Genomic DNA, 24532 nt, shown 5'->3' on the forward strand with positions numbered 1-24532 from the left:
CTCGTCGAAATCTTGAACTTGAGAAATAATCTTAATTATCCTTTTTCCTCGTATTGAAAAATTAGTCATCTAAACTAATGCAGACTAAGTATCGCTTCGATGGTTAGTGCTCGTAAATAGATTTCGAAGGTCACACGTATAGTTAATCCACTTTACTCTTATAAATTGTCATTGAGTCGTTCTATATCTTTTTTTCTTCTTTCTTCGTTTTATTTATTTATTTATTTTTTAATCTTTTTTCTACTCCTTTCTTTCTTTCTTTCTTTCTTTCTTTCTTTCCTTTTTAGTTTAAATTTCTTGTCGGTATAATGAACTCCTTTCATACGAAATTTCGATGAGAAGAACACGAACGCGAACGCGTTCTTTTTTCATAATCGATAACTCGAGTCCTTTCTCCTGAGCACGTATATCTTCTTGACCTATATCAACGCGTGTTAAGAAGAATGTTCTATTGTACGAAAATAGGAAAGAGCAAGGAGTAAAAGAGAGAAAGAAAATAAAAAAGCCGTGAAATAAACTGATGTCAAGCGTGAAAAACTCGAAAACGCAAGAAGCCCAGTTAGCAATTTTTTAATTCGTATAAAACGATAACTCGTAAAAGAAAGCAAGAAAAAATTAAAAGAAAAAAAAAGAAAAGAAAAGAAAAGAAAAAGAAGAGAATGGTTTCTAATCGTTGTAATGTGACGTAATCATCGATCGTTCCTACTCGAAGTGTCGAATATGAATTTCTTTCTACGACGAAAGTTTACTGTTATATTCTCGACTATATTACAAATACAGATAGGGTACAGATACTAATCGCTCCCAGAATATTAATGAGAAACCCATGTCTGAGACGTTTAAGTAACTGTTAATCGATTGCATCGATTAGGTCACTAGCCTCGAATAATCATCATCATCATCGTCATCGTCATCGTTATCGTCATCGGCGTGTGGTCACCGAAAAATAATTTGTCATTTCCCTAATTCATAAAAAAGATGTTCCAAGATTGATCGCGCGTGTGTGTGTGTGTATATATATATATATATATAATACATAATCCAAAGTAGAAAAGACTTAAAAGCCTATAGGTATATCTAGTTCGTTCGTTCTCTCTCATAAAGGGTTTCAATCCACTTTTCAAATCGTTTATAATCCACTTTCGTTACTCGATACGATAGACACGGAAATCGTCTCGACCTCGCGAATAGGTTGTACTTACCTACTCGGTGTTTGGTCCTTGTCCTAAATTCATTCGGAAATATCGATGTGCAAATGCAGGATTCCCTCCCGTCTAGTCTAGTCTATGAAACAATAGACGTATCTATCTACTTATTTACATACATACCTGTCTATGCATATATGTATATATGTATGTATTCGACAAAATGAATATCAATTACTACTCTCCTTTTACATAATTTTCCTTTTGCTTCTTCTTATTCTTTTTCTTGTTCTTTTTTTTTCTATTTCTCTTTCTTCATTATATATTCATTTCTTTTGAGAAACGATAACAATTGGATATTAGAAGGAGAAAGAGAAAGAGATAGAGAACTTTATTGCAAAAGCGAGAAGGTATCAACCCAATCAAAAAAAAAAAATATATATATATATATATATATACACAAAAGAAAGAAAAAAAAATGAAAAAGAAAAAAGAGAACAACGAAGAAGAATTCTCGACAAATTTACACGCGGATAAGTAAGGCAACCTATCTTTGTATATAAATGACAACCTTCGAAATAGTTCGATAATAAATCGCAAGGTCGACATAAGAAAGCAAGATAGTTTGGTTTAAACAACAATCCGTTGATTAGCCTACCTGGATTTACACTCCAAGATACAATGGGTCGCAATTAAGCTAACGAACACACCCACGCATACACAATAACCATCGATAATAGATCATACCTTATCGCTTCGACGTACACAACGATGAATTGGTCCTACCCTCGAAAGATTTAATTATTTTCTTTTCTTTTTTGCTTTCTTTTTTTTTCTTTTTAACGTTTTGACTATATATAATGTGTCGTGTCGGTGAATAAATTTCCAAACGTTTATCAACATTTTTCGATAGAATATTTACGATATTTTCATCGTAAACCAAAAAAAAGAAAAAGTTTGTTAATGATGAAACATTTCTATATCTTTTATATATTACGATTTTGACGAATTTAGAAAAGGTCAGAAAAGATAATGATTTTACTCGAGATGTATTATATTTTTTTTTCGATATTTATATTCATTTGTTTTATATTATTCTAACTTTTTTCTTTTTGTTTGCATTACAGAGATATCTCTCGCAGTATGGATATTTGCCATCGGTTAATCCTGCAAATGGCGGAATCATTTCCGAGGAGTCATTATCTCAAGCAATCTCAGAGTTTCAATCGCTTGCTGGAATCAATATAACAGGTACAATCAACAATTTCATCCTTGATTAGATCTAATGAAAAAGCTCTGTTCTGCTTCTGTTCATTTGTCAATTTTTCTTTCCTTTTTCTTTTTCGAATTTAATAAGAAAATACAATAAATCCATACTCTCTGATTATGAATATAATTTTTATTAATATTAAATACTTATAACCTACGGACAGAACTGTTCGATAGACCTAACGTAGTATACAATACATATTAAGTCACTCGATATATAAAATGACTTTGAAACGAAATTTGATTAATATTGTTTCTTTTTTCTTTTTATTATTATTAGATATTTATTGGATCAGCCAATAAATATCATTTGAATTTTTTAATATAGGCTTGTACCAAAAGTCCCTATTGTAAAATGACAAATTGTAAAATAATTCCTGGACTCTCGTAATTCAACATTATTAAAAAAAAAAATGTCTAAAAAGTTTCGAGAAAGGATAAGTTTTTAAATGACGTTTAGAGATATTTCGTCTAGGTCGTATTAAAAATTCCGTTGATAAAAAAACTTGATAATAATTTGACGCGAGCTAAGAAAGTTACTATATATAAATTCCGTTCCATGTGAGTAGATACTACTCTAGTTTTGATCGTAACTCGTTTTAATCGACATGAATCAGCAAATCCCACCACCTCCATCGTCTCCATTCGATATAGATGCATACTTATACATATATCTATGCACTTGTTCAATGTCGACTGTATGTGACTCACGAGTCGGCGCGTGCATAAGTGAAATTTGCAGTAATCGAACTAATTAAAAGGAGACACGCATGCATGAATTAATCTATTGCGTAAATACATACATGCATAAATACTTATACATACGTAAATATACAATATGTATGTGCGTCGAATGTCAAAGTCCCGTTTCAAAAGTCACTTCGATAAAGTTCACATTCTCGATGAATCGAACGAACGCACTGTCTTATAATTATTCTGAGATGAGAATTATTTATAAATCGAAAGAGAAAAAGAAAAAAAGAAATAAATGAAAAAAAAAAAAGCGACGATCTTTTCGAGTATACAGACACATATAGAATAAATGAAACATTCAAGAAAAATGATACGAAAGGGACGTTCGTGATTAATTATTCGATTGGAATCGAAAAGAAAATTGAAAAAGTCGTGTATACGTTAGAAAAATAAAAAATTAAAAAAAATGAAAAATGAAGAATGAAAAAAGAAAAATATCTTTCTATGAAGAAATTTAGCAGGAGAGAATGGCGACAGGATGTATTATCATCGTTTGCATGACGTGAACCTTGAAAACGAGGAGAAGAGAAAAGAAAAAAAGAAAAAGGAAAAGAAAAATAAAAAAGATGGGAAAAAGAAGAAGAAAAAGTAGTAGTAGTGGTAGTAGTAGTAGTAGAGATGCAAAATGATAAATCTCCCTGGATCACCGTAGCATATTGGAAAGGAAAAGTGCATTCTTGAATGTCTAGACGACGAAGGACCAACACTCCGACATATTGCTGTCTCTCCGAAGGATTCTCCAACGTTTAGTTAGTCACTCTCTTTCTTTCTCTCTCTTTCTCTCTTTCTTTAGCTCGAGGATCTTTGAGAAGTATGATCAAAAAAGTATTTACAATAAACTGGAAAAATTTCGTTCAAAGAAAAGAAAAGAAAAGAAAAGAAAAGAAAAGAGATGTTCACTGGTCACACAGTCAATTCGTTCCGCAACGAAAAACATCGTGAAAGATAAAAGAGAGAGAAAAAGAGAGAGAGAGAGAGAGAGAGAGGGAGAGAGAGAGAGAAGTAGAGTCCGGGTGTCGAGGCAAACATTTTCCTACGATCATTGTCAAGGTTATGTCCTTGACACATGACGCGAACGCGAACGCAAACGCGAACAGAGAAACTCGTCAAACTGGACGAGTGTCTCAGCGAGAAAGTGGTTAGTCTTCTCTACGTATTACTTAGGTGAAATTTAGAAACGAAAAATTTTTATAAGAAGTTATTCCATACGATCCTCTAATCTGCTTTAATCTTTCCCCTTTTTTATTAAAAACGATTGATTCTTATTATTATAAAGAGCGAGATAAAATAAATGGGAAAAAGAAAATGGACGACGAGTAATGATTCGTAAATTAAAAACGACAGACAGACATTATGATAGATGTTAATAACAAGTAGAGTTTCCCTGGTGGTCATCACTAACTATGACAATTTGAAGCATGATTCAGAGTTCGATGGAACGCTTCGCTATGTTATAAGACAGTGGCGCTATACGATGATGATTCATGCTCGTCGCATGATATTATTACATGGTATTGTTGTTAAAATCTGAGAACCTTCGTTTGCCAGGTGGAAACGAAAAATATTAAAAAAATCATTTCAAGTGTGTAGATATATATATATATATATATATATATATATATATATATATATACGTATGTATCTTTATTTTTATTATTAGGCCAATAAGTTATGACGAAATTTTTATTTAGTTCGTATTATTACAAATAATACTGAAGTATTCTTTTATTTTTATTTTTTTCATTCGAGCGAACATTTTGTATCTATGATTTACACGTAAATATGTAAATGAAATTGAAAACAATTTCAGAGTATCGTGTATATTGTAAGAATAATTTTCATACAATGTTAATAGATACTTAGGAGAGCGTGTTAATAAATATTTTGCTTCCTACCGATCGCAATAAAGAAAATGATCTACGTAAGTACGAATCGCAAATGATTTACAATGAACGATTACTAATACCATTGATATGTGTACGACGAGTAAAGTCTTGACGATAATTCACCAATTTTCTTGGTAACATATGCGAAAGAATGTTGCATGCTGACTATTACTATCATAGAAGAATCACGGAATATGCGACGCGTTAGGTATTGGTACATAATTGTTTTACTACGTAACGTGCTAACGAATTATTATTCAACAAAGAAATATATTAAATACATTTCAATCGTTACGTCTACACATTATATCTACAGAAAAAAAAAAAGAAAAAAAAATTGAAATTATGTATATCTTGATCCAAAAAAAAAAAAAAAAAGTAAACAAATAAGAAATAAATTATGAGTATCAATTCGTTCGATTCAAAGGGAAAAAAAAAAGAAAGAAGAAGAAAAAGAAACCAGAAGAAGAAGAAGAAACAGATCGATCCATGGTAGAAATGAGATAATAAAGTTTGATTTTTAAACGAAACGTGATATAAATTGTCTTTAATAATAAACGATATTGGATAGAAGATAGGAAGCTTCCCGAAGGAATGGGTGTCAAGGAGAGATTCTCCAAGTAAGCGTAAAGAGGAATTAATATGAGATAAGTGAAGACATTATGTGGCTAAAGATAATATTATGTACGCATAGAAAAAAAGAGAGAGAGAGAAAAAAGAATAAAAAAAAAAAAGAAGAAGAAGAAGAAAAATGTTCCATGCGATTAATACGAACTCGAGAGACAAATTGTCGTCTAATGGAATCTGGAAAAAAAGTAATAGAGATAGAAAGATGAAAAAAAAAAGGTGGAAAAAAATAAAGAAAAATTAAATAAACAGAAAAAAAGGAGAGCGAAGGTAAACCGGAAGGAATGATCTAACAATAAAATTGTATATCGTTGATGGTGTATACGGTATATTGTTCGAACAGAAACGTGATTATCGGTGACGATCTTCCGCCTCATGACTGACAAGCAAGCCACGAGAACTTCCTACTATCTGTAGATATAATCAATGGTCAACAAATGTTTCCTGTGCAGTCTACCGATGAAACGGGATCGATCGTTGATTTCGTTTAATAAAATAGAGAAAAGAGGAATAGATCGATCGATAAACCGATCGATCGATCGAATGAAGAACGTGCAAATTGTTTCAGAATTTGTATATTTTGTCGATCTTTTGTTTTTATTACAATTCAGAACAGAATAGAGCATATACGTAATTTCTTTGACAAGAAATCTTTGAATATTGATAAGGAATAAGTGTAATAAAAAATGTATAAGTTGCAATACTTTTTAATGATAAAACGAAACGTTTAAAAGTTCATTCGATAAATAAATTTTTCTAGGCACTCGCGTTTTGAGAATGTTTCAAGTAAACGTAAATAATTTGTTGTTTACGTTGTATGCGATTAAAGATCCATTCATAATCGATATATAGGGTCATTTGAAGTGACTATTAATAATTTGTTGTATTTATTGATGGGCGTATACACACGGATATCGTGCGTACGATGATAGATGAATAAATAATTTTATCGATGGATGCACGCACATCCTCGCACGTCGTATGTAAATATCTATTCAACGATTTCGTGCCGATAATAGACTATAAATGTTGCTTCAAGGATCGATAAGAGTACATCCTTCGCGAAAAAAAGCAAAGAAGAAAAAGAGAAACCACAATATATAATGGATATTAAATGATCTATGAAAAATGAGAAAAATCTTAGGAAATCATCATATTTTATGTTTCAGGTTCTATGAACGATGAAACGGCCTATTATATGTCTTTATCAAGATGCGGCGTTAAAGATAAAGTAGGACCGAGTTACGATGGAAGATCGAAGAGATATGCTCTTCAAGGTGAGCGAAATTCAATGCAATAATTAATTAGAAATAAAGTTTGTTATATTAACTCTATCTCTATACAAATACATACATATATTTAATTATTATAAAGCGAAGCGGATAATTATATAGTGAGAAACTAGCGAATTTGTTTAGTCAAAAAATATATTATATAATGTCTACTATATATATATATAAAATAATCCTTAAATTTTAAATAGATTGTTTATTTATATTAAATATATAATTATCAGTATATTCCTATAAATATATATATATATATATAAACGTATATGATTTAACTATATAAAAGTGTATATTCAAGATATAAATATATAACTTTTAATTATACAAATTTATATTTAATATATAATATAACAATCTTTTTTCTCTTTCTTATTTATTTTTCTTTTCTTTTCTTTTCTTTTTTATTTCGTGGCGAAGAAGAAAAATGAAATAAATTAATTTAATACGACAAAAAGGAACAATAAATATGAATGTTTTAAAAATATTACAAATCCGATAATCGATATCATTGGTAAATTTCGTTTATAATTTTAACAAGAGAGTCATTTTCTAATAGATCGGGTAACAGGTGTTTCGACTTCCTGGCTCTCTCTTTCTGTCTTATTGTGGTTACAAACAATCGATGGAAAATCAGTCACCCCAAACGGACTTGTTCGCGTCCGATAAAACACATACGTGCACGATAAAACATTTTCTTTCTTTCTGTTCTTTTTCTTTTAATTTCATTTTTTACTCGCGTAGCCCTCCGTAAATAAATTTTTCAAAGATTAATTGGAAATCGCTCGCTTATAATTTTTTTTTTTTTTACAAACAACAAACCTCTTCCTACAACTCCCACCCACCAGCCAACACTAACTCTCTCACCGAATTTAACAAAATATTTTAATGAAACCAACATAGCCTCGTCGATTCAAGACATTACTCTTCATATGAAACAAAACTTTATATATATAAAAAAAAAAAAAATGTATCTCTAAGATTGATATCTGTTTGGTGCGATAACAATTATGATTTTTGTTATTTTACTCGATACGTAAAAAAAAAAAAAAAAACTATTACGTTACACCAATCTAATAAAATATCGAGTACGAAAGTAACTAGGAAAATTTTCGTTGGATCATTGATCTAATGAAAAAAGAAAAGAAGAAAAAAAAACGAAAAGAAAAAGAGATAAAAGGAAAAGAAAAGAAAGAAAAATTAGTACTGTATCGATTTAAAGCTATCTAATGGTCATGGGACATCGTTCGAATATTAAAAGATAATCGTAAAAATGATTGGATTCGATCTATATAACCATGACTTTGAACTTTTTATTCCGACCTATCAAACTCTTGTCGTTCGTGCATGTTGGTTTGAACTAACATAGAGAAGATAGAGAAAGAACATCGAGATCGTCGATCCGTAACACCTATTATGGTATACCACTATTGTATACAAAGTTCTGTTACCGTTTGAAAGAACAAAGTAGAACGGACGAGGAGAAATAATTGTAACAATTATTCGTTAAAATGGACGATAGGTGATGTTGGCATTTTTATATCGTAGAAAATATAGTACTTCGAAAAATATCATTTCGTTCGATTAAAAAAGATCGCGGTCGCCTAACATAACAACTTATTCCGCGACGACGTGTTGAAAAGATAATTTCATGTATAAAAAAAAAAAAAAATAATAATAATAATAATAATAATAATAATAAATAAAAAAATAAAAGAAAGACGAACATTTAATCTTTCGACGAAAGAATCGGTCGCGTTATTATCTCCGATCTTCCGCGATCGTAAAAGAATTCTTTCGGTTGCATAACACAACCAACCAGTAATTATAACATGTTTAGCATGTATGGCATGTTGGTATATACGAGTGTATATGAGAGCATAGCGATTGCATAAATTGTAAGTTCACGGTAATGAACCTACGTTACGCGATGACACGCGATGAGTATAGTTAGTTATGTTAGAATATAACAAACTCGTTCGATATGATTGATCAATACAGATTTATTCTTACGCAGGATCGAGATGGCGAGTAAAGAAATTGTCCTACAGGATTAGCAAGTATCCAGCGGGTTTAAGTAGAACAGAAGTCGATAAGGAAATCGCTAAAGCTTTTAACGTTTGGTCCCAATACACCGATTTATCCTTCACGGTTAAATCTTCCGGCTCGGTAAGTGATAACTTTTGATCGATTCGATTATCTTATATTTATCTAAATATGTATATTATATTTAAAATTAAAAAATATATATATATGTATTTACACTATCAACAGCCAACCGTAAAGAAGATCCAAAAATCTGTGCAGATCACAAGATCGATACACACATATATATATACACAAAGATTCCAATACATTTTAATATTTCATTCAGGTTCACATAGACATCAGATTCGAAATCGGTGAACACGGAGACGGTGATCCGTTCGATGGACGCGGTGGTACTTTGGCACACGCTTATTTCCCGGTTTACGGTGGAGACGCTCATTTCGATGACGCCGAACAATGGACGATAAACAGTTATCGTGGGACGAATCTGTTTCAAGTTGCGGCACACGAATTTGGACATTCGCTCGGATTAAGTCACAGTGACGTTAAGGCCGCCCTGATGGCACCGTTTTATCGTGGATACGAGCCCAATTTCAATTTGCATTCCGACGATATCGATGGTATTCAAGTGAGTTTAAATTTATTTTGTTTAGAGTTTTAAAGATGGAAAAAGAAAAGTAAATAATTTGGTCAGATAGAAGAATTACAACAAATACAGGATTGATCGATAATAAAATAATAAATAAATGTCACCATTATTCGTTAGGCTCTATACGGAAGAAGAACAACGACTGGTTGGGGACAGGGACCAACGAATATTCATCCAACATCTGTACCACCAACTGGCGAGGAAGATCCAGAGCTTTGTATGGATCCAAAGATCGATACGATATTTAACTCCGCCGAAGGACACATATATGTCTTCAAAGGTATGTTACCTTCGATCAAATCCTTGAAACTTTATTAAATTGTTAAAACGATCTTGTGGATAAGAATCGTTTGGATAAAATCTATCGATCTTATTCGCAGGAGAACATTATTGGAGACTGACAGCCGATGGTATAGCTAGCGGTTATCCCAAACGGATTAGCAATTCTTGGAAGGGTCTTCCGGGTAATATAGACGCTGCATTTACATTCAAGAACGGTAAAACTTATTTCTTTAAGGTAAGAATCTCTCTGGATTAATAATAAGATTGAAGTGAGCTCGTTAACAAAACAAGAACAAATTCGAACAGAGATAGAAGATATACAAATGTAATCTATCGTATAGGGATCGAAATATTGGAGGTACATAGGCAAACATATGGACGGTCAATATCCAAAAGAAATAAGTGAAGGTTTCACGGGAATACCTGACAACATAGACGCTGCGACAGTTTGGACAGGAAACGGAAAGATATATTTCTACAAGGGAACGAAGTTCTGGCGATTCGATCAAGTACAAAAGCCACCGGTTAAGAGTACTTATCCAAAGCCAATCAAAAATTGGGAAGGTCTACCGGATAATCTAGACGGTGCTGTCATTTATCAAGGATACACGTATTTCTTCAAGGACAAGGGCTATTACAGATTCAACGATCGTACCTTTTCAGTATGTTTTATTTTTCTTTCTTTATATATATGTGTGTGTGTGTGTGTGTATTATTCTTTCATTGTATTTTCTTTTTTTCTTTTTGGTTTCTTTCCTTTCGTATTCTTAAACATGAGAGCAACGGAGAAATAAACAAATCACGTTATTTTTCAGGTGGACGTCGCCGAGCCAGCGTTCCCAAGGGCGACAGCTTATTGGTGGTTCGGATGCAAGTCGGCGAGCAAAGGGACGTTAGGTAATATCAGATGGCAGGGCGAAAGTCCCGAAGAATCTTCCCTGTTTTCCGGCATGCTGGATGCCGGCGATCGTGACTCGTTCGACAATGACGTTAGCGACATCATATTAGACGCAGGTATAATAATGCCTTCAAAAATACGGCCGAATTTATCGTTTGCCTCGACTCATCCGCAAAGTTCCAGATTATCTTTACCCATTGAACTAATATCTAATATCTAACACGATATATTTACAAGTAATGGGAAAAAAAGCAAACAATACGTTATAAAAAAAAAAACTACGTTCGTGCGAACGATAATCATCTTTTTCTTTAACGATAACTGGAACTTTTGGCTTGGGAATTTAAAAAAAAAAAAAAAAAAAATCTTTGGCAGAAAATAACAAAAATTGGAGTGTGTGCCCCGCCAACAACAAAAAAAGAACTAACGGAGTACGAGTTAAAGAGAGAGAAAAAACGGTGTCCACCACCTGGCTATATAACATACCTAGGGCTTTGCAGCCATCGAAGGGACATGTGCGTGTGCGCTATAATACCTTTGGTGACATTTTGTTTGTCTGTCCGTCGTGTGTCTGTGTATATGTGTGTATTTTTTGTTCGTGTATATTAATATCTAAAATACAAAAAAAAAAAAAGAAAGAAAAATCGCGAGTAGCAAATCTCTGAAAACGGAAGACTAACTGTCGATCTCTTCAAAACGGAAAAGGGTAATATTTTTTTGTCGTAAATTATTACCGACACGATTTATATTTTATTTTCCGGTCTTATAACAAACGAACGATACTATCGTACATGATTCGGATGTGACCTAACGTTTCGAACGATGTACGAATTATTCGATCTCGTTTCAAGATTTTTTGTTTTTCTTTTTTATTCTCTTTCTTTTCCTTCGTTAATACCATCATCGTTACTATTATTATCTCTAATGTTTTTAACGATTAGAGATTGAATGAAGACGATCGAGAAATATTGTCGAAAGATTTAAATACAGACAAGAACGAAAAATGTCCTTAGGTAATTTTTTAAATCTATTACATAATCTTATCTATTTGACTATTTTTATTAAGATTGTGAAAAACTTCCTAGACTTAAACGTTCAATAAGGTTAAAAATGCACGCACATAGATCTGCGATGGCTCGTAAAAAAGGGGATATTAGTATTATTGTTGTCATCGACAAAATTAAAAAAAAAAAAAAAAACAAATGGTGCTGGTTACTAATTTATTATCGAATAATACTAACCGAGATCATTAATAGAAAAAAGTTCGTCCATTTTTTTTTTTTTTTTTTTTTTATTTTTTTTATTAGTTGATGATAGAAACAAAATTTAATATCTATTTTCTCAAAGGTAAATTAATAATATAATAATAATATAATAATACGACATATGCATACACGCAAGCAAACTTAACCCATGAAAATGATCATATCGCGTTGTTGCATTTCGTGACGTCCTATTGTCTATAATTGTCGTTATTGTATCGTAAAAAAAAATCACGGTATCTCGAATTCATGTCTTTCTCCCATTTCGTAGAATTCATCATAAACATTTCATTTTCTTTTTTCTTTTTTTTTTTCCCCTTTTTTATCAACCATCAATTCGAATCGAATTTAAATCTTACATTTCATATTATCACGAGATATCTATTGGATCGATCAATAAATTGATTTTCAGAATTTTTAACGATATAAGCTGGGCCTTAAAAAGTTCTTAAGGAATATTAAATATCGATTGATCTTTATTGATCCTTGTTATTTAATCTTTTATTTAAAAAAAAAATTATTTATTTAATTAATATTTATTTATTAAAAAAAAAAAAAAAGAAAAAAAGAAAAAAATAGCCCTAAACAATATCGGAAAAAAGGAGGAAAAAAATGAAGAAAAAAAAAAAAAAAAGCAATCGATTTAAAATCGATCAAAATCATCTTTAATAACTTTCGATCCAAACCGAGAATAAAAATTCCGAAATTATTTATTGGACGAGCTAATGCAAGCCCGAAGTATTTATTAGCCAGCTGGCGAATAACGTTGGCCGATTATATACTGTCCTATTTTTTCTCTCACATTTAAGGAAAAAAAAGAAAAAAAAAAAGAAAAAAAAAAGAAAAGAAAAGAAATCGATATACGTAATATCTTAAAGGAAAAATTAAGGATATTACTTTCTTATCATGTCGTCAATGTGTCATCGTCGCCGTATCCAGTACCGGAACAGAGTAAATATGTAGTACATATTTTTAGACATAAGCAACTTCTATACATGGCTTATTCTATTCTTTTTTTTTTTTTGTTTCATATTCTTTATAAAAAGCAAAAAAGAAAAACGTATGCTTATTCCGTATATTGTTAGCACTATGCTTCTGATCGCATGCTAATAACCTTCGTATCTCTTTTTGCATCCCCTCTCACGCTTTCTATCTCTTTGCAATGTATCTTTAGAGGGAAAGAAAGAATTAAAAGAAAATAAGAAACACGTATATATCTATGTGTAATAAGACTACATTGCCAATTAAATTGGAAAAGGGATGGAAATATAATAGTGTAGATACGATTATAGATATTATTATCTGTCCTGACAAAGAACTTCGTTCGATATGCGCATGCGCGACAATTTTTACGATACTTTAAAAATGTTAAAAAGAAAACATAATCAGAAATATAATTAATAATTACTCAATTCAATTAATAAATCTAATTTAATATTAAGAAAGTTTTTCTATTCTATTCCATTGTTACTTATTCTATTTATGGGAATTGACAATACAGTCTTATTACACGTACAAGATATCAGTATGCTTCGTTACGGGATATTTGCACTTTTTCTCTCTTTTTTTTTTTTTTTGCACATTAGTTATCACTGGCAATTATCGTATAACACGACTAACAAGTAATAAGGTAAATTAGATCGATCTCTAAGATCGATTATTAAAATTTCGAAAGTTTATTCGAACAAACGATTGGCACGAGTCACGTACATATTATGCACGTATTTGGTATTTTAGCATATGTTTCTCTACACGTGCATGTATATATGTGTTAGAAATATCTTCTTTATATTCTTCTCTCTTTTTTTTTAATCTCACATATATGTATGTATGTATATATGTAATAATATACGATGTATTGGCATAGTAAAATCACAGTACGAGGTCGATCAAAAAAAAAAAAGAAAAAAAAGAGAAATATATATATAACATGCAACAAAACGTATTACTTGCTCGAGCACGTCGTACGTAAATATTTCGATGTGTGAAATAAAAGGTGCATGGTCAGAAAAAAAAGAGAAAAAAATAAAATTAAACGGTTGACGGTCACGTTGTTTGGAACTTGGACTAATATTATCAGAAAAGGATTTACTTTCTTCTAACCAATCACAAATCACTATCTTGGTCACGTGCTCTCAATTTCACTTCTCTTATTGGTTGAGTGATTTCATATTTTCTTAGATTTTCACATCTCTGATGAATAATTTTGCATCTATTTTTGTTTCCTTCTTTTTATGATTTCTATTTCTATTTCTTTCGTTTCGTTTCGTTTTGTTTTGTTTTGTTTTGTTTGGTTTTCTTTTATGGTTTTTTTTTTTTTTCAATGCACTATATATACATATGTATATCACACTTGGTAGTACACAAATCGTATTTCTTTATTGCACGTTACTTTCAATAATAATCTTTCTTTATTTTTCGTATATATGTACGATCTTTATTATTTTTTGCACGATCATGTTTCGATTGCGTATGGTGAAAGGACAATTTAAACTAAAAAAATAAAGAAAAAGGAACTAAAAAGAGTAGTTCTCTGTTTGAACGGGATGAATCAAAATGCAGCATGTTTTTTTTCTTTCTTTCTTTCTTTCTTTCTTTCTTTTTGTCTCTTCATTGTTTCTTTTCTTTTATTTTATTTCTTTTATTGTCTCTTTCTTTTATTATTATCTTCTAATGAGTTCTTTTTTTCCGCCGTAACTTTTTTCATTTTCGATAAGTCGAGTGCTTTTCTTTTGGAAAAAAAAAAAAAAAGAAAAAACAAGTAAAAGATAAAAACAATACCATCCTGCTTCGATCGGAAAAGAAATCGAAATAAATATTATCGAAGCAAAATGGTATTTTATGTAAAAACTTTTTCTGAAAATTCTTTGTTTCGCAGTTGATATAATTGGAAAAATGATATTGAAATTCCTAACTGTACTTGACAAGATCTAAACTTATGACGCATTACTTTTCAACAATTGTAATATCATAAAACGATAAATTTAACTTTGCATTTCAAATATGAAATTTCGTAAACGTGTTACAGTTGAAATTAATTTACAAATATGTTACGCATGATTAGAAAATCCATTCTCATAGAACACGACTTAACCTATATATGTTTGTCGAATTTCGGAAAAAAAAAAAAAGAAATTAATTAGATCAAAGAAAGACAGAAAAAGTATAATACTCGTAAAAGAGATGCGATGCAAGTTTACACAAAAAAAAAAAAAAAGATATCTATCTTGATGGTACGGTACAAGAAATTTCTACGATCATAATGACGCGTATCTGACGAAATTATTATTTTTTTAGACATTTTACTTTTGTTCCCTTTTGTCGATTTTATCGCAATCGAAAGAGAATCGAAATAATCATTATTTACTCACCAAAAGAATTCAGAAGTTCATGAAAAATATCGTTCGTTCGTTCGTTCCTCTTCTAACAAAAATATCTTCAAATTCTTCTTCCAATTTATTCGTGAAAAATTACGTAATCCCACAAATGAAGAAAAAACACAATGAGTATTGATTCATTCACTACGATAAAACTTATCCAAGCGCTTGCACTTTGAAAAGAAAAGGAAAAGGACAAAAAAAGAACTAAGTTAGTCGAAGTAACAGATAAAAGAGATAATTAATCCCGGAAAAAATCGTATTTCCAGAGGACAACAACTTTCGTCTCGGATCAAACGGATTCGAGAAAAAGTGAGAGCTGCGGGGCTGGGTCCGTAACGGCCCGTTCGGTCGAGTTTACACGTGCCAAAACGATCGCAAACCAAAAACAAACAAACAAACAAACAAAACAAACAAAAAAAAAAGAAAAGTTCCAAACAACGACGATGCGAGAAAAAGATTGCGAGAACTGTTGTCCGCACACGTTTTGAACGACGTTGTTTCGCGCGCGATAACCAGGTACAAGAAAGAGAAAACAAAAAACAATCAAGCAAGCAAGCAAACGACGAGAGCGACCTCTTGCTAAGCGTGGCTCGGCCAATCATCGATCGAATTCACTCACTCCCGCCTATTGTCCCCTCGCCGCCCAACCAATCAAATTCGTTCCCTCCAAAATTGAACCAATCGCAATCCCCGATTCCATCGCCTATAAAAATGTAACGTTATGCCGCGCGCATTACGATTTTTTCGTTGAAACCCCAACAGGAGGATTAGACGAGCAATTTGCAACGCCATCTAATCAAGATCGCATGGATTCTGGATCGCGTAGCATTTTCAACGGCGAGACATGGTCCATTATCATTAGTATCGTAACGGTGATCGTAGCGAGGTTCATCGTCGCAACATAAATCAAATGTACAACGAAGAAACGATTCAAGGTTGAAGGAGAAAAGAGAAAGGAAATACTATGTGTATGTATCACGATAAGGAATCTCCGGTTAATCCATCCAACGGAGTGTCATCGTGTTTGAAGAATTTCTCATGAGTCAAAACACGTCGAGGAAAACACGTGGAAAGAAGAAGAGGATGAAGCAAGAAGTAAGAGAAGAAGTAGGAGAAAAAGAAAGAATAAAAGGAAGAGGAGAAGGAGACCCTTCGTGTTCTCGATATTTAGAATGATTGTGTCGTCCCTGGTTTCATGGCTCGAAACGAACGTTCCCGCGCTTTCTTGTTTTTCTTTTTTTCTTTTTTTGAAAGGCGTTTCCATTTGATTGTCTCTCATCGTCGACTTACGATTGGCTATCGTTAGTGGTTATAATACAGTGACTCCGTTGTGCGTCAAAGTTTCTTCTCTATTGGACGGTATCCGCGAAATAGTAGGGAAGGAAAGAAAGAGAGAGAGAGAGAGAGAAGAGACAATGGGAGGGAGAAGAGTTGGGCGCAAACTGCCAATGTGGTGACGTCTTCAATAGAAGTCTTCTTTTTTTTTTCTCTCTAGCTGATTAATTCACAAGAATCGTACAGACGGTATGTATGTATATGTAATAAGTAGTCGTATGAATTTGATCAAAAGTAAAAAAAAAATAAATAAATGAATAAATAAATGAAATAAATAAATAAATAAATAATCCGAACGATAGAAAATTAACGGTTGAGCGATCGTTCTTGCACGCGTTTTTCACGTTGGAACGATTCGTACGAGATTCTCGTTGTACATTGGATTATATCAAATAAAAAACGAAAAAGAAAAAAAGAAAGTAATAATAATAATCTTTGAATTTTTCCCGCTTGTTCGAAGAAAGAATATAAAAGTATATAAACTGCAATAATATCGTACTTCACGGTGCTTTGTGGCAATTTAAATAAATCAAATTCGACGTTCCGTTTGCGCGCGCATTATGAATTGAAAAATAAATCTCTAAACTTTCGCTCAGCCATCGTGCGTATTCGGATATTTTCGAACATAAGCCTATATTTAAAAATAAGTTTTAAAGTAATGTTCATTCATCATCTCGATCGATCGACGTATTAATCGAATTATAAGGATTTTACAAATCCAATTTTAAAACTTTCCATAAGAAATGTGATGCGATGTATTATTTTTAGATTTAAGTGTTAGGAAAATGATATGACCTTTCAATTTTGTTAAGTATAACATTTTGAATTCATACTTTATGAGTAGTCTTTCCAAAGTATACTTTAATGTTTCTTTTTTTTTCTAAATGGATATCGGATAACGTAATTGAAATTGAGATGAAGTTATACTGTTTTATGAAGAAACTAAGCTAATTTAATATAAAATGTTATATATATATATATATATAATAGATTCGAATAGTATTCATATCAATATTATTAAATTTTGCAATCCAATGTTTTGGCTGGACCCTTCACACTGCCTATTTATTGATTTGTATATTTCTGGGGAAAGACTTTAAATGTCATAGGCACTATTCGTTTGGGTCTAGAACATTGTTAGCATTTCGCACAAATTCCAAAATATATTTCTTATAAAAAAAATGCAACAAAACGTTGCAATGGGGTAATTATTAAAGAAATGCTAAGATTGTTTCATAACTGACAATATGATATTGTCAAAAGTATTTGTTATATAGAAAGTTATGATGTTACATGAGTGTTATAGAATTTTAAATTATATACAAATTACATGTTAATTGTTTGAAAATATGAGGAATGACTTAATGTAATTTAAAAAGGAGAATACGCAGTATGCAGTATAGGTGATAAGTTCAAAAAAAAAAAAAAAAAAAAAAAAAAAACAACAACACAATAATTACTTCATATTTATGAAATGAATTTATTCACAAACAATATTCATATAAAAAACATCTGCTATAGTACTCATGTCACAACTATTAATTTACAATTATGTTAAAAAAATTGTTATTTTGCAAGTGCCTTAAAAAATATTTTTGTAATGTATACATTTGATATCTACAAAAAGAAATCATATTTTTGTAACGCATACATCTCATACCTATATCTTCTTCGATACATTAAAAAATGCAGTTTATTTTTTCATGTAAATTGAACTATTACAAACAATTTCATTTTTAAAATATAAAGTTTTTTTTGTTTTTTATTCTAAAACGTTTATTTCCTTGTATAAATGCTTCCATATCGTCAATACATTTACATTAATTTCATCAGGAAAATATCTCATTATAATAAAAGTATGTACAAGAACCAAATACGTTTCATGGTTTTCCAAAAATATTAGGATGCATCGATCAAATATCGATTTTTATATAGTCCAAAACTTTGTAGCATTATTTTAAATCAACACTGAATAAAATGATTATGATGAGAGACTATATTTGACCATATGTATTATATAAAATATTTATATATTATCCAAATCGATAATTTTTTTTTCAACCAATATGCATTTTTTCTTATAATTCAATAAGTCTCAAAGTAGTTTGATTGTGTAAGTGTTTTACCAGTACTTAAGTATTAAGGATTGCTTAATGTGTATCAGAATATACCATGAATGGCCCTGTACTATGATCAGTATTTATTAAATAACATATTTACTAGTTAGTTTACAAATATTTTTTCATATTAAAATGACAACATACTATTATCCCCCGTTATGTTTAGAAACATAAAATTTGTTATAAACATAGTACAAGGTCGTTTTTGTGTTGATTGTAACGTTGGGGTATTAATGATTCACTTTGAAACTTGCCACATAGCTGTGTTTCACTCCAACTAACAAAACCTCCATTGTAATATACTTTCCACTATCGTAAAGTAAACATTATAATAAAATACATGTATATTTTACCTAGCATAATGATTCTACTTATTATATAATATATTTTTTATTTCGTTAATTATAAAGTACATACTTATTTTCGCTCAATTTTAATTAGACGTTTATCTAAAACTGGTTTATACGAAAAAATTTTCCCATAACTCTTCAATAGTTTTTTCCAAAAGCATAATATATCTTTCATTCTTAATTTATGCCATATAAAATCTCTTCCGCGATTTGCAATTTTTTCTGATAAAATATCATTGTCTATTGCAAATTGTATGAGTTCTCTGAAAACAAATGTAAACATTAATTAAATTACAATTGAGATAAAATAATATATAACATAATTTCAGAATAATATAAGTAATAGTATTTAAGAACTTATTTTATATTAAGAATTAATTTTTAATGTGCTCAAAATATGTTATGAGATTACCATATCTTACTTTAAATCAGTTTGGCTAGCATCCTTAGGAACAGGAATAAAATGAATCCATGGTTTCATTGCATCATAATAAAATTCTGTCCATTCATCACCAACATGGAAAACTAAGGATCGACACAGGAACAAATGTTTATATCGAAATGAAGCTGCAACTCCTCTATAGTTAAATAAATACTTATATGCACAATGAGATTCTAATGGAACTTCAGAAGCTGGAGGTGCATGTAATGTATCCTAAATTAAAAATTCAAATTTAAAAGTAGAACTTTGATGTAGATTATCAAAAAAAAAAAAAGAAAAAAAAAAGTAACTTACTTCATCTGACTTCCATGCTTGATTTTTTGTATACTGTGCATCAACTAAGTTTGGATTTTTACGGCTCAATAATATTAAATTATCGCGTTCAGAACTTGTTCTGGAGCCACGAAAAAATACTTTTTCTTTTTTCTTATTCCATGGTATGTTTTCACTAGCTTTATTTAATAATTCACGGTGTTGATCCCACCGTCCAAGACCACGAGGATATAAAGATATAGCGGGTCCTCCTTCCCAAAATGCCCATGCTGGATACATAATATCATAATATTGTGGTGTCTATAAATATTGTGTAATGTGCTGAATTTGGACACCAATCGAGATGATATCGAATTGAATGAATTTTTTAACAATGTTGTTTAGATAAAAATAAAATTTGGAAAATATGTTCCAAGCGCATATTCTGTACGTATTAATTTGCATAGATTACCTTGCTGAAAGAAAACACAGGTAAAGGTTTTCCAAAATGCTTATTTGATTGAGGATAATCTCTAGTATTAACAACTAAATCCATATCAGTTAAGTTATGAATTATTTTCAAAAGAAAGTGTTCTATCCCAGCACATCTTGATGGAAACATACAATCTTTCTCTCTGTAAAGCTTTCCACCTATTATTTGATAAAATGTACCTCTAAAAATACAAAAATATTGTATATAAGTTAGAAATTAATAAATAACGAAATAGTAATATGTCTATCAATTTTAATAGAGCAAACATACCTGGTCTTTGCTATATCAATTAATTCTTTACTTATACCATTTTTTTTGAATGGCTTCAAATCTCTAATTATTATATCCTTAAAACATTCACATCTCGTAGCATTGCATTCTATGTAATTCCTTTCAGCATTATGAATAGCTTCAATATATTCTTCATATTTTTCAACTGAAAATATAAAAAATAAAATACAAATTCGATATTTATCAGGTCCCTTCAATATGCATTAACGAATAATTTTTTATCTTTGTACAAAAAACACACAAATAAAAAAAAAAAAATAAATACCTTTCTTATATTTATAACCTTCATCTCTTTCCTTGCAATGTTCTGCATCATTAATTTTGCAGTATTGTTCGACACAGTGTCCTTTTAAAAAAATTATTAATAAAACAATAAAACTTAAGCACTTCATTCATACGCCGTAGTTTGAATGTATATATAGTAAATAAAAAAGTAACTTCCAATTATGAATAGACTTTGTAAACTTTAGAAAAGCTTTCTTATTAAATATCAATACTAATTGAACAATATTATATTAACCAATCATTTTTAATACAATGTGTTTATTTTTTGACGATTAATTATTCGCAAAGCGATCTTAAAATTGATTGGTTATAATCGTTAACATCTAACATCGTTTAAGTTTTCTAAGCTTAACGGTTGCCTAATACTTCTGTTTGCTTCTGCTCGTAGATTCTATACTCATAGTTAGAAAAAAAAAAAAAGAGAGAGAAAAAAAAAGGATAAAAAGAAATCAGAACTATACCTTCTTATAAAGAGTTATTCTACGATTTAATAAATAAATATAACTAAGAAAAGAAATATGAGAAAAAAACAGAATAACAATCTGTTGTATGATACAAGTCGACTGCCTTACGTTAATATTATCTTTCATTGATAAATATAAAAAAAAAATTATATTCACAACAAGAATTGTTTACAATACTTACATCATACTCGACTAGTTTTAAAACCTCAAGAAGACATCTAGCGAAGGATTTCATCATTCGAATTGATTGTCTCGATAAAACTAGTTCGAATCTTTAAACATTGTTTCGTTATCAACGGTCTTACAAAGTAGAGATAAAATCGTAAGTGATAATACCAAATGTTAAATATCATTCTCCAATAAGGAAGTTTATAACATTTTTTACATCATTATATTGTTAATTAATCACGATAGGTAATAATATTGACTGATATTTATAATTGCAGCTAACCTATAAAAATTATACTTTGAAAATGGCTGCCGATCTGAAAAAAGTAACGCACTGTATTTTTGATATGGACGGATTATTATTAGGTATGATATCTATCTGTTTATTACTATATATATATATATACCCATTGAAATATTAGATAGTTAAATTTTCAATCGCATTTTATTTTGAATAATTCTATTGTATTAAGTAGAATTGTAGTAATATCCATCAACACACTTTATTGTTTTTAAAAAAAGGGATATGTTAAATTTTTAATAAATAAAATGTTTTTCAAAGTACTTCTTTATTAATATTTAGATACAGAGATTTTATACTCCAAAGCTTTCAATATGATTTCTCAAAAATATGGTAAAGAATATACTTGGGAACACAAAATAAAGATTATGGGATTTAAAAGTAATGAATCTGCAAAAGCAATTGTTGAAATGTTGGATTTACCAATTAGTGGACCAGAATTTGAAAGTCAGCTTGCAGCTATATATATGGACATTTTTCCAATGTGTAACTTAATGCCAGGTATATATTAATATATTTAAAAAACTATTCATGTTACAAACTTATATTATTGACATTTGACATAGTTTGAAAACACCTGTTGTATTATAAAAAATATCATGTATTTATATAGGTGCGGAACGTCTTTTAAATCATCTAAAAAACAATAATATTCCAATTGCACTTGCAACAAGTTCTAGTCAATCAACTAGTGATATAAAAACACAGAGATGGGAGCACGTTTTTGATTTGTTTCATCATAAAGTTTATGGTGGTACAGATCCAGAGGTGCGAAATGGAAAACCACATCCTGATATATTTTTTGTAGCTGCCCAACGATTTCCTGACAAGCCTAAACCTTCAGAGGTCTTTATAATTTTTTATATAATATTAAACATTAAAGTTATATTAAAAAATATAACTTAATATGATATTGCAGTGCCTAGTATTTGAAGATTCTCCAAATGGAGTAGAAGCTGCTGTTGCTGCAGGAATGCAAGTTGTAATGGTGCCGGATCCTTTGTTGGATAAAAAATATTATCAAAATGCAACAATTGTATTGAAAAGCCTTGAAGATTTTCGTCCAGAACTATTTGGTTTACCACCGTACTAATTAAAAAAAAATTCAGTAGCCATAAATTCTTCTGAACATAATTCTAAATCGATTTTTCTGAGCAAGGATTTATTAGAAAATTAAGAACTTATTACACGAAACTATTTTCTTGGGATTTCGATAAATAGTTAAGTTCTCATTTAAACGTATAAATAATTTTGTTTAACAAATGTAATACTTTTCTAAAATTGGAAAATCATTTTTATTTTGAATGAATTTTTGTTCATAAAAGTCGATCAATAATTATCCTTAGGAGAATTAGGTAATTATACAGTAAATCACTACAATGTGCTGCATAGATTTATCATGTGGTTATGCTTGTGTCATTATACTATGCCACTTTAAGAAATAAGCATACCTGATATTCGGTAAACAATTTAATTAATATTTACTGTGTTATTTAAAAAAAAAATAAATAAACTATAGATTTCGAATAAAATTAAAAAAAAAAAAAAAAAAAAAAAAAAAAAAAAAAAAAAAGAAAAAGATTTAGATATTTAGACATATCATTAATTTACAAACAATGATTTTAGACAATGTATATTTTTATATACTTTTTATTTTTTGCATAGAATGTATTTGACGCTATTATCTCTTTTACTTCTAGTATTGTTACTTTATTGTCACCTAAAAAGTAACAGTCGTGATACTTGATATTATTTTGTGTTTGAAAAAATTCTCTTATCGTTAAAAAAAAAATTATGATTTTTAGTTTATGTAAATATTATTTGGTAAAAAAAAAATTATATATTGTTTACCTCTTTAATTGCAATACTTTGTAATGAAATGATATTGTTTCATAGATTTTTATTTGTTATAAAAAAATATTGTCGTATATGCATATATATATAATATTTATAAATTGCATGTCTTTACCATTATAAGATATGTATTCACTTGATGGCAGCTAATTTGCAAAGTTAATGTCAAATGTCTAATATTAACTCAGCTTCTTAATTCACGATAGAAACGAAAAGAGCACGATATATGTACACAAGCATACAACACACCCAAACGATAAATCAAGAGAAGGGACAATGTTCTCCCTAACGCGCTTCTAATTCGTTTTTTTTTCACACTCGTCGCTGATTTATATATAATTCGAGCGAGAGGTGATGAATAGCATTTTGGAGTATAGTCTAATGTAATCGTAAAGTAGAACATATAAAAATCTGCAGGCGGATTTTTTATAGGATCAGTTTAAACAATTAAATGAATTTTTTTATTTCAAAATCTACTAAAAATGATATATTAAAAAATATATATATATATTTTCTTAATTAGTTCAAACGAAAGAAATAACAATTATGACAACATTAAAAATATAATTAAAACCTGCCATGTATTTAGAAATATTTTTAGTTGATTTAGTTGACTATATGTAAATTCTTTAGATATATGTTATGTATAGATTTTTAAAATATCATATAAATATATGATAGATTTTATATT

General features: G+C 29.9%; 3 protein-coding genes across 6 annotated transcripts in view; 2 read left to right on the forward strand and 1 right to left on the reverse strand.

Moving 5' to 3' along the window:
- Positions 1–19300, forward strand: part of LOC122636559 (matrix metalloproteinase-14) — a 35711-nt gene extending 16411 nt beyond the window's left edge. Inside the window, exons 2-10 of one of the 4 annotated variants that reach the window (XM_043827913.1) lie at positions 2273–2396; positions 6850–6957; positions 8984–9135; positions 9341–9643; positions 9782–9944; positions 10045–10181; positions 10288–10608; positions 10762–10960; positions 16249–19300. In XM_043827913.1, coding sequence (XP_043683848.1) covers positions 2273–2396; positions 6850–6957; positions 8984–9135; positions 9341–9643; positions 9782–9944; positions 10045–10181; positions 10288–10608; positions 10762–10960; positions 16249–16391 — 1650 coding nt within the window. In that variant the 3' untranslated portion in view covers positions 16392–19300. Of the gene's footprint in view, positions 1–2272; positions 2397–6849; positions 6958–8983; positions 9136–9340; positions 9644–9781; positions 9945–10044; positions 10182–10287; positions 10609–10761; positions 10961–15752 lie in introns of all 4 variants that reach the window. The other 3 variants (XM_043827915.1, XM_043827914.1, XM_043827916.1) reach the window with 3 other exon arrangements.
- Positions 19301–19358: 58 nt separating this feature from the next.
- LOC122636567 (O-glucosyltransferase rumi homolog) lies at positions 19359–21484 on the reverse strand. The gene is made up of 6 exons (XM_043827932.1): positions 21035–21484; positions 20749–20914; positions 20458–20659; positions 20028–20306; positions 19714–19946; positions 19359–19554 (listed from the first exon to the last, which is right to left on the reverse strand). Exons 1-6 carry the CDS (start codon positions 21159–21161, stop codon positions 19359–19361), a joined length of 1203 nt encoding a protein of 400 aa, XP_043683867.1. The 5' UTR covers positions 21162–21484.
- A 117-nt stretch (positions 21485–21601) lies between these two features.
- On the forward strand, positions 21602–23481 carry LOC122636576 (pseudouridine-5'-phosphatase-like). Its single transcript, XM_043827943.1, has 5 exons — positions 21602–21840; positions 21965–22052; positions 22270–22488; positions 22601–22833; positions 22907–23481. The coding sequence occupies exons 2-5, from the start codon at positions 21992–21994 to the stop codon at positions 23078–23080; spliced, it is 687 nt and encodes a 228-aa protein (XP_043683878.1). The 5' UTR covers positions 21602–21840; positions 21965–21991; the 3' UTR covers positions 23081–23481.
- Positions 23482–24532: the final 1051 nt, after the last annotated feature.

Source organism: Vespula pensylvanica, chromosome 22, assembly GCF_014466175.1.
Source record: "Vespula pensylvanica isolate Volc-1 chromosome 22, ASM1446617v1, whole genome shotgun sequence".
In the NCBI taxonomy this organism is placed as follows: Eukaryota; Metazoa; Arthropoda; class Insecta; order Hymenoptera; family Vespidae; genus Vespula; species Vespula pensylvanica.

What these genes read in the sequence shown, in the direction of transcription:
- LOC122636567 (XM_043827932.1), bottom strand. Translation starts at nt 21,161, where the DNA reads ATGAAGTGCTTAAGTTTTATTGTTTTATTAATAATTTTTTTAAAAGGA. An exon ending in ATTGATATAGCAAAGACCAG is followed by an intron (nt 20,660 to 20,748) that starts GTATGTTTGCTC and finishes TTGTATTTTTAG; the next exon opens with AGGTACATTTTATCAAATAA. An exon ending in GCTAGCCAAACTGATTTAAA is followed by an intron (nt 19,555 to 19,713) that starts GTAAGATATGGT and finishes ATTTGTTTTCAG; the next exon opens with AGAACTCATACAATTTGCAA.
- LOC122636576 (XM_043827943.1), top strand. Translation starts at nt 21,992, where the DNA reads ATGGCTGCCGATCTGAAAAAAGTAACGCACTGTATTTTTGATATGGAC. An exon ending in TATGGACGGATTATTATTAG is followed by an intron (nt 22,053 to 22,269) that starts GTATGATATCTA and finishes ATTAATATTTAG; the next exon opens with ATACAGAGATTTTATACTCC. An exon ending in AATGTGTAACTTAATGCCAG is followed by an intron (nt 22,489 to 22,600) that starts GTATATATTAAT and finishes GTATTTATATAG; the next exon opens with GTGCGGAACGTCTTTTAAAT.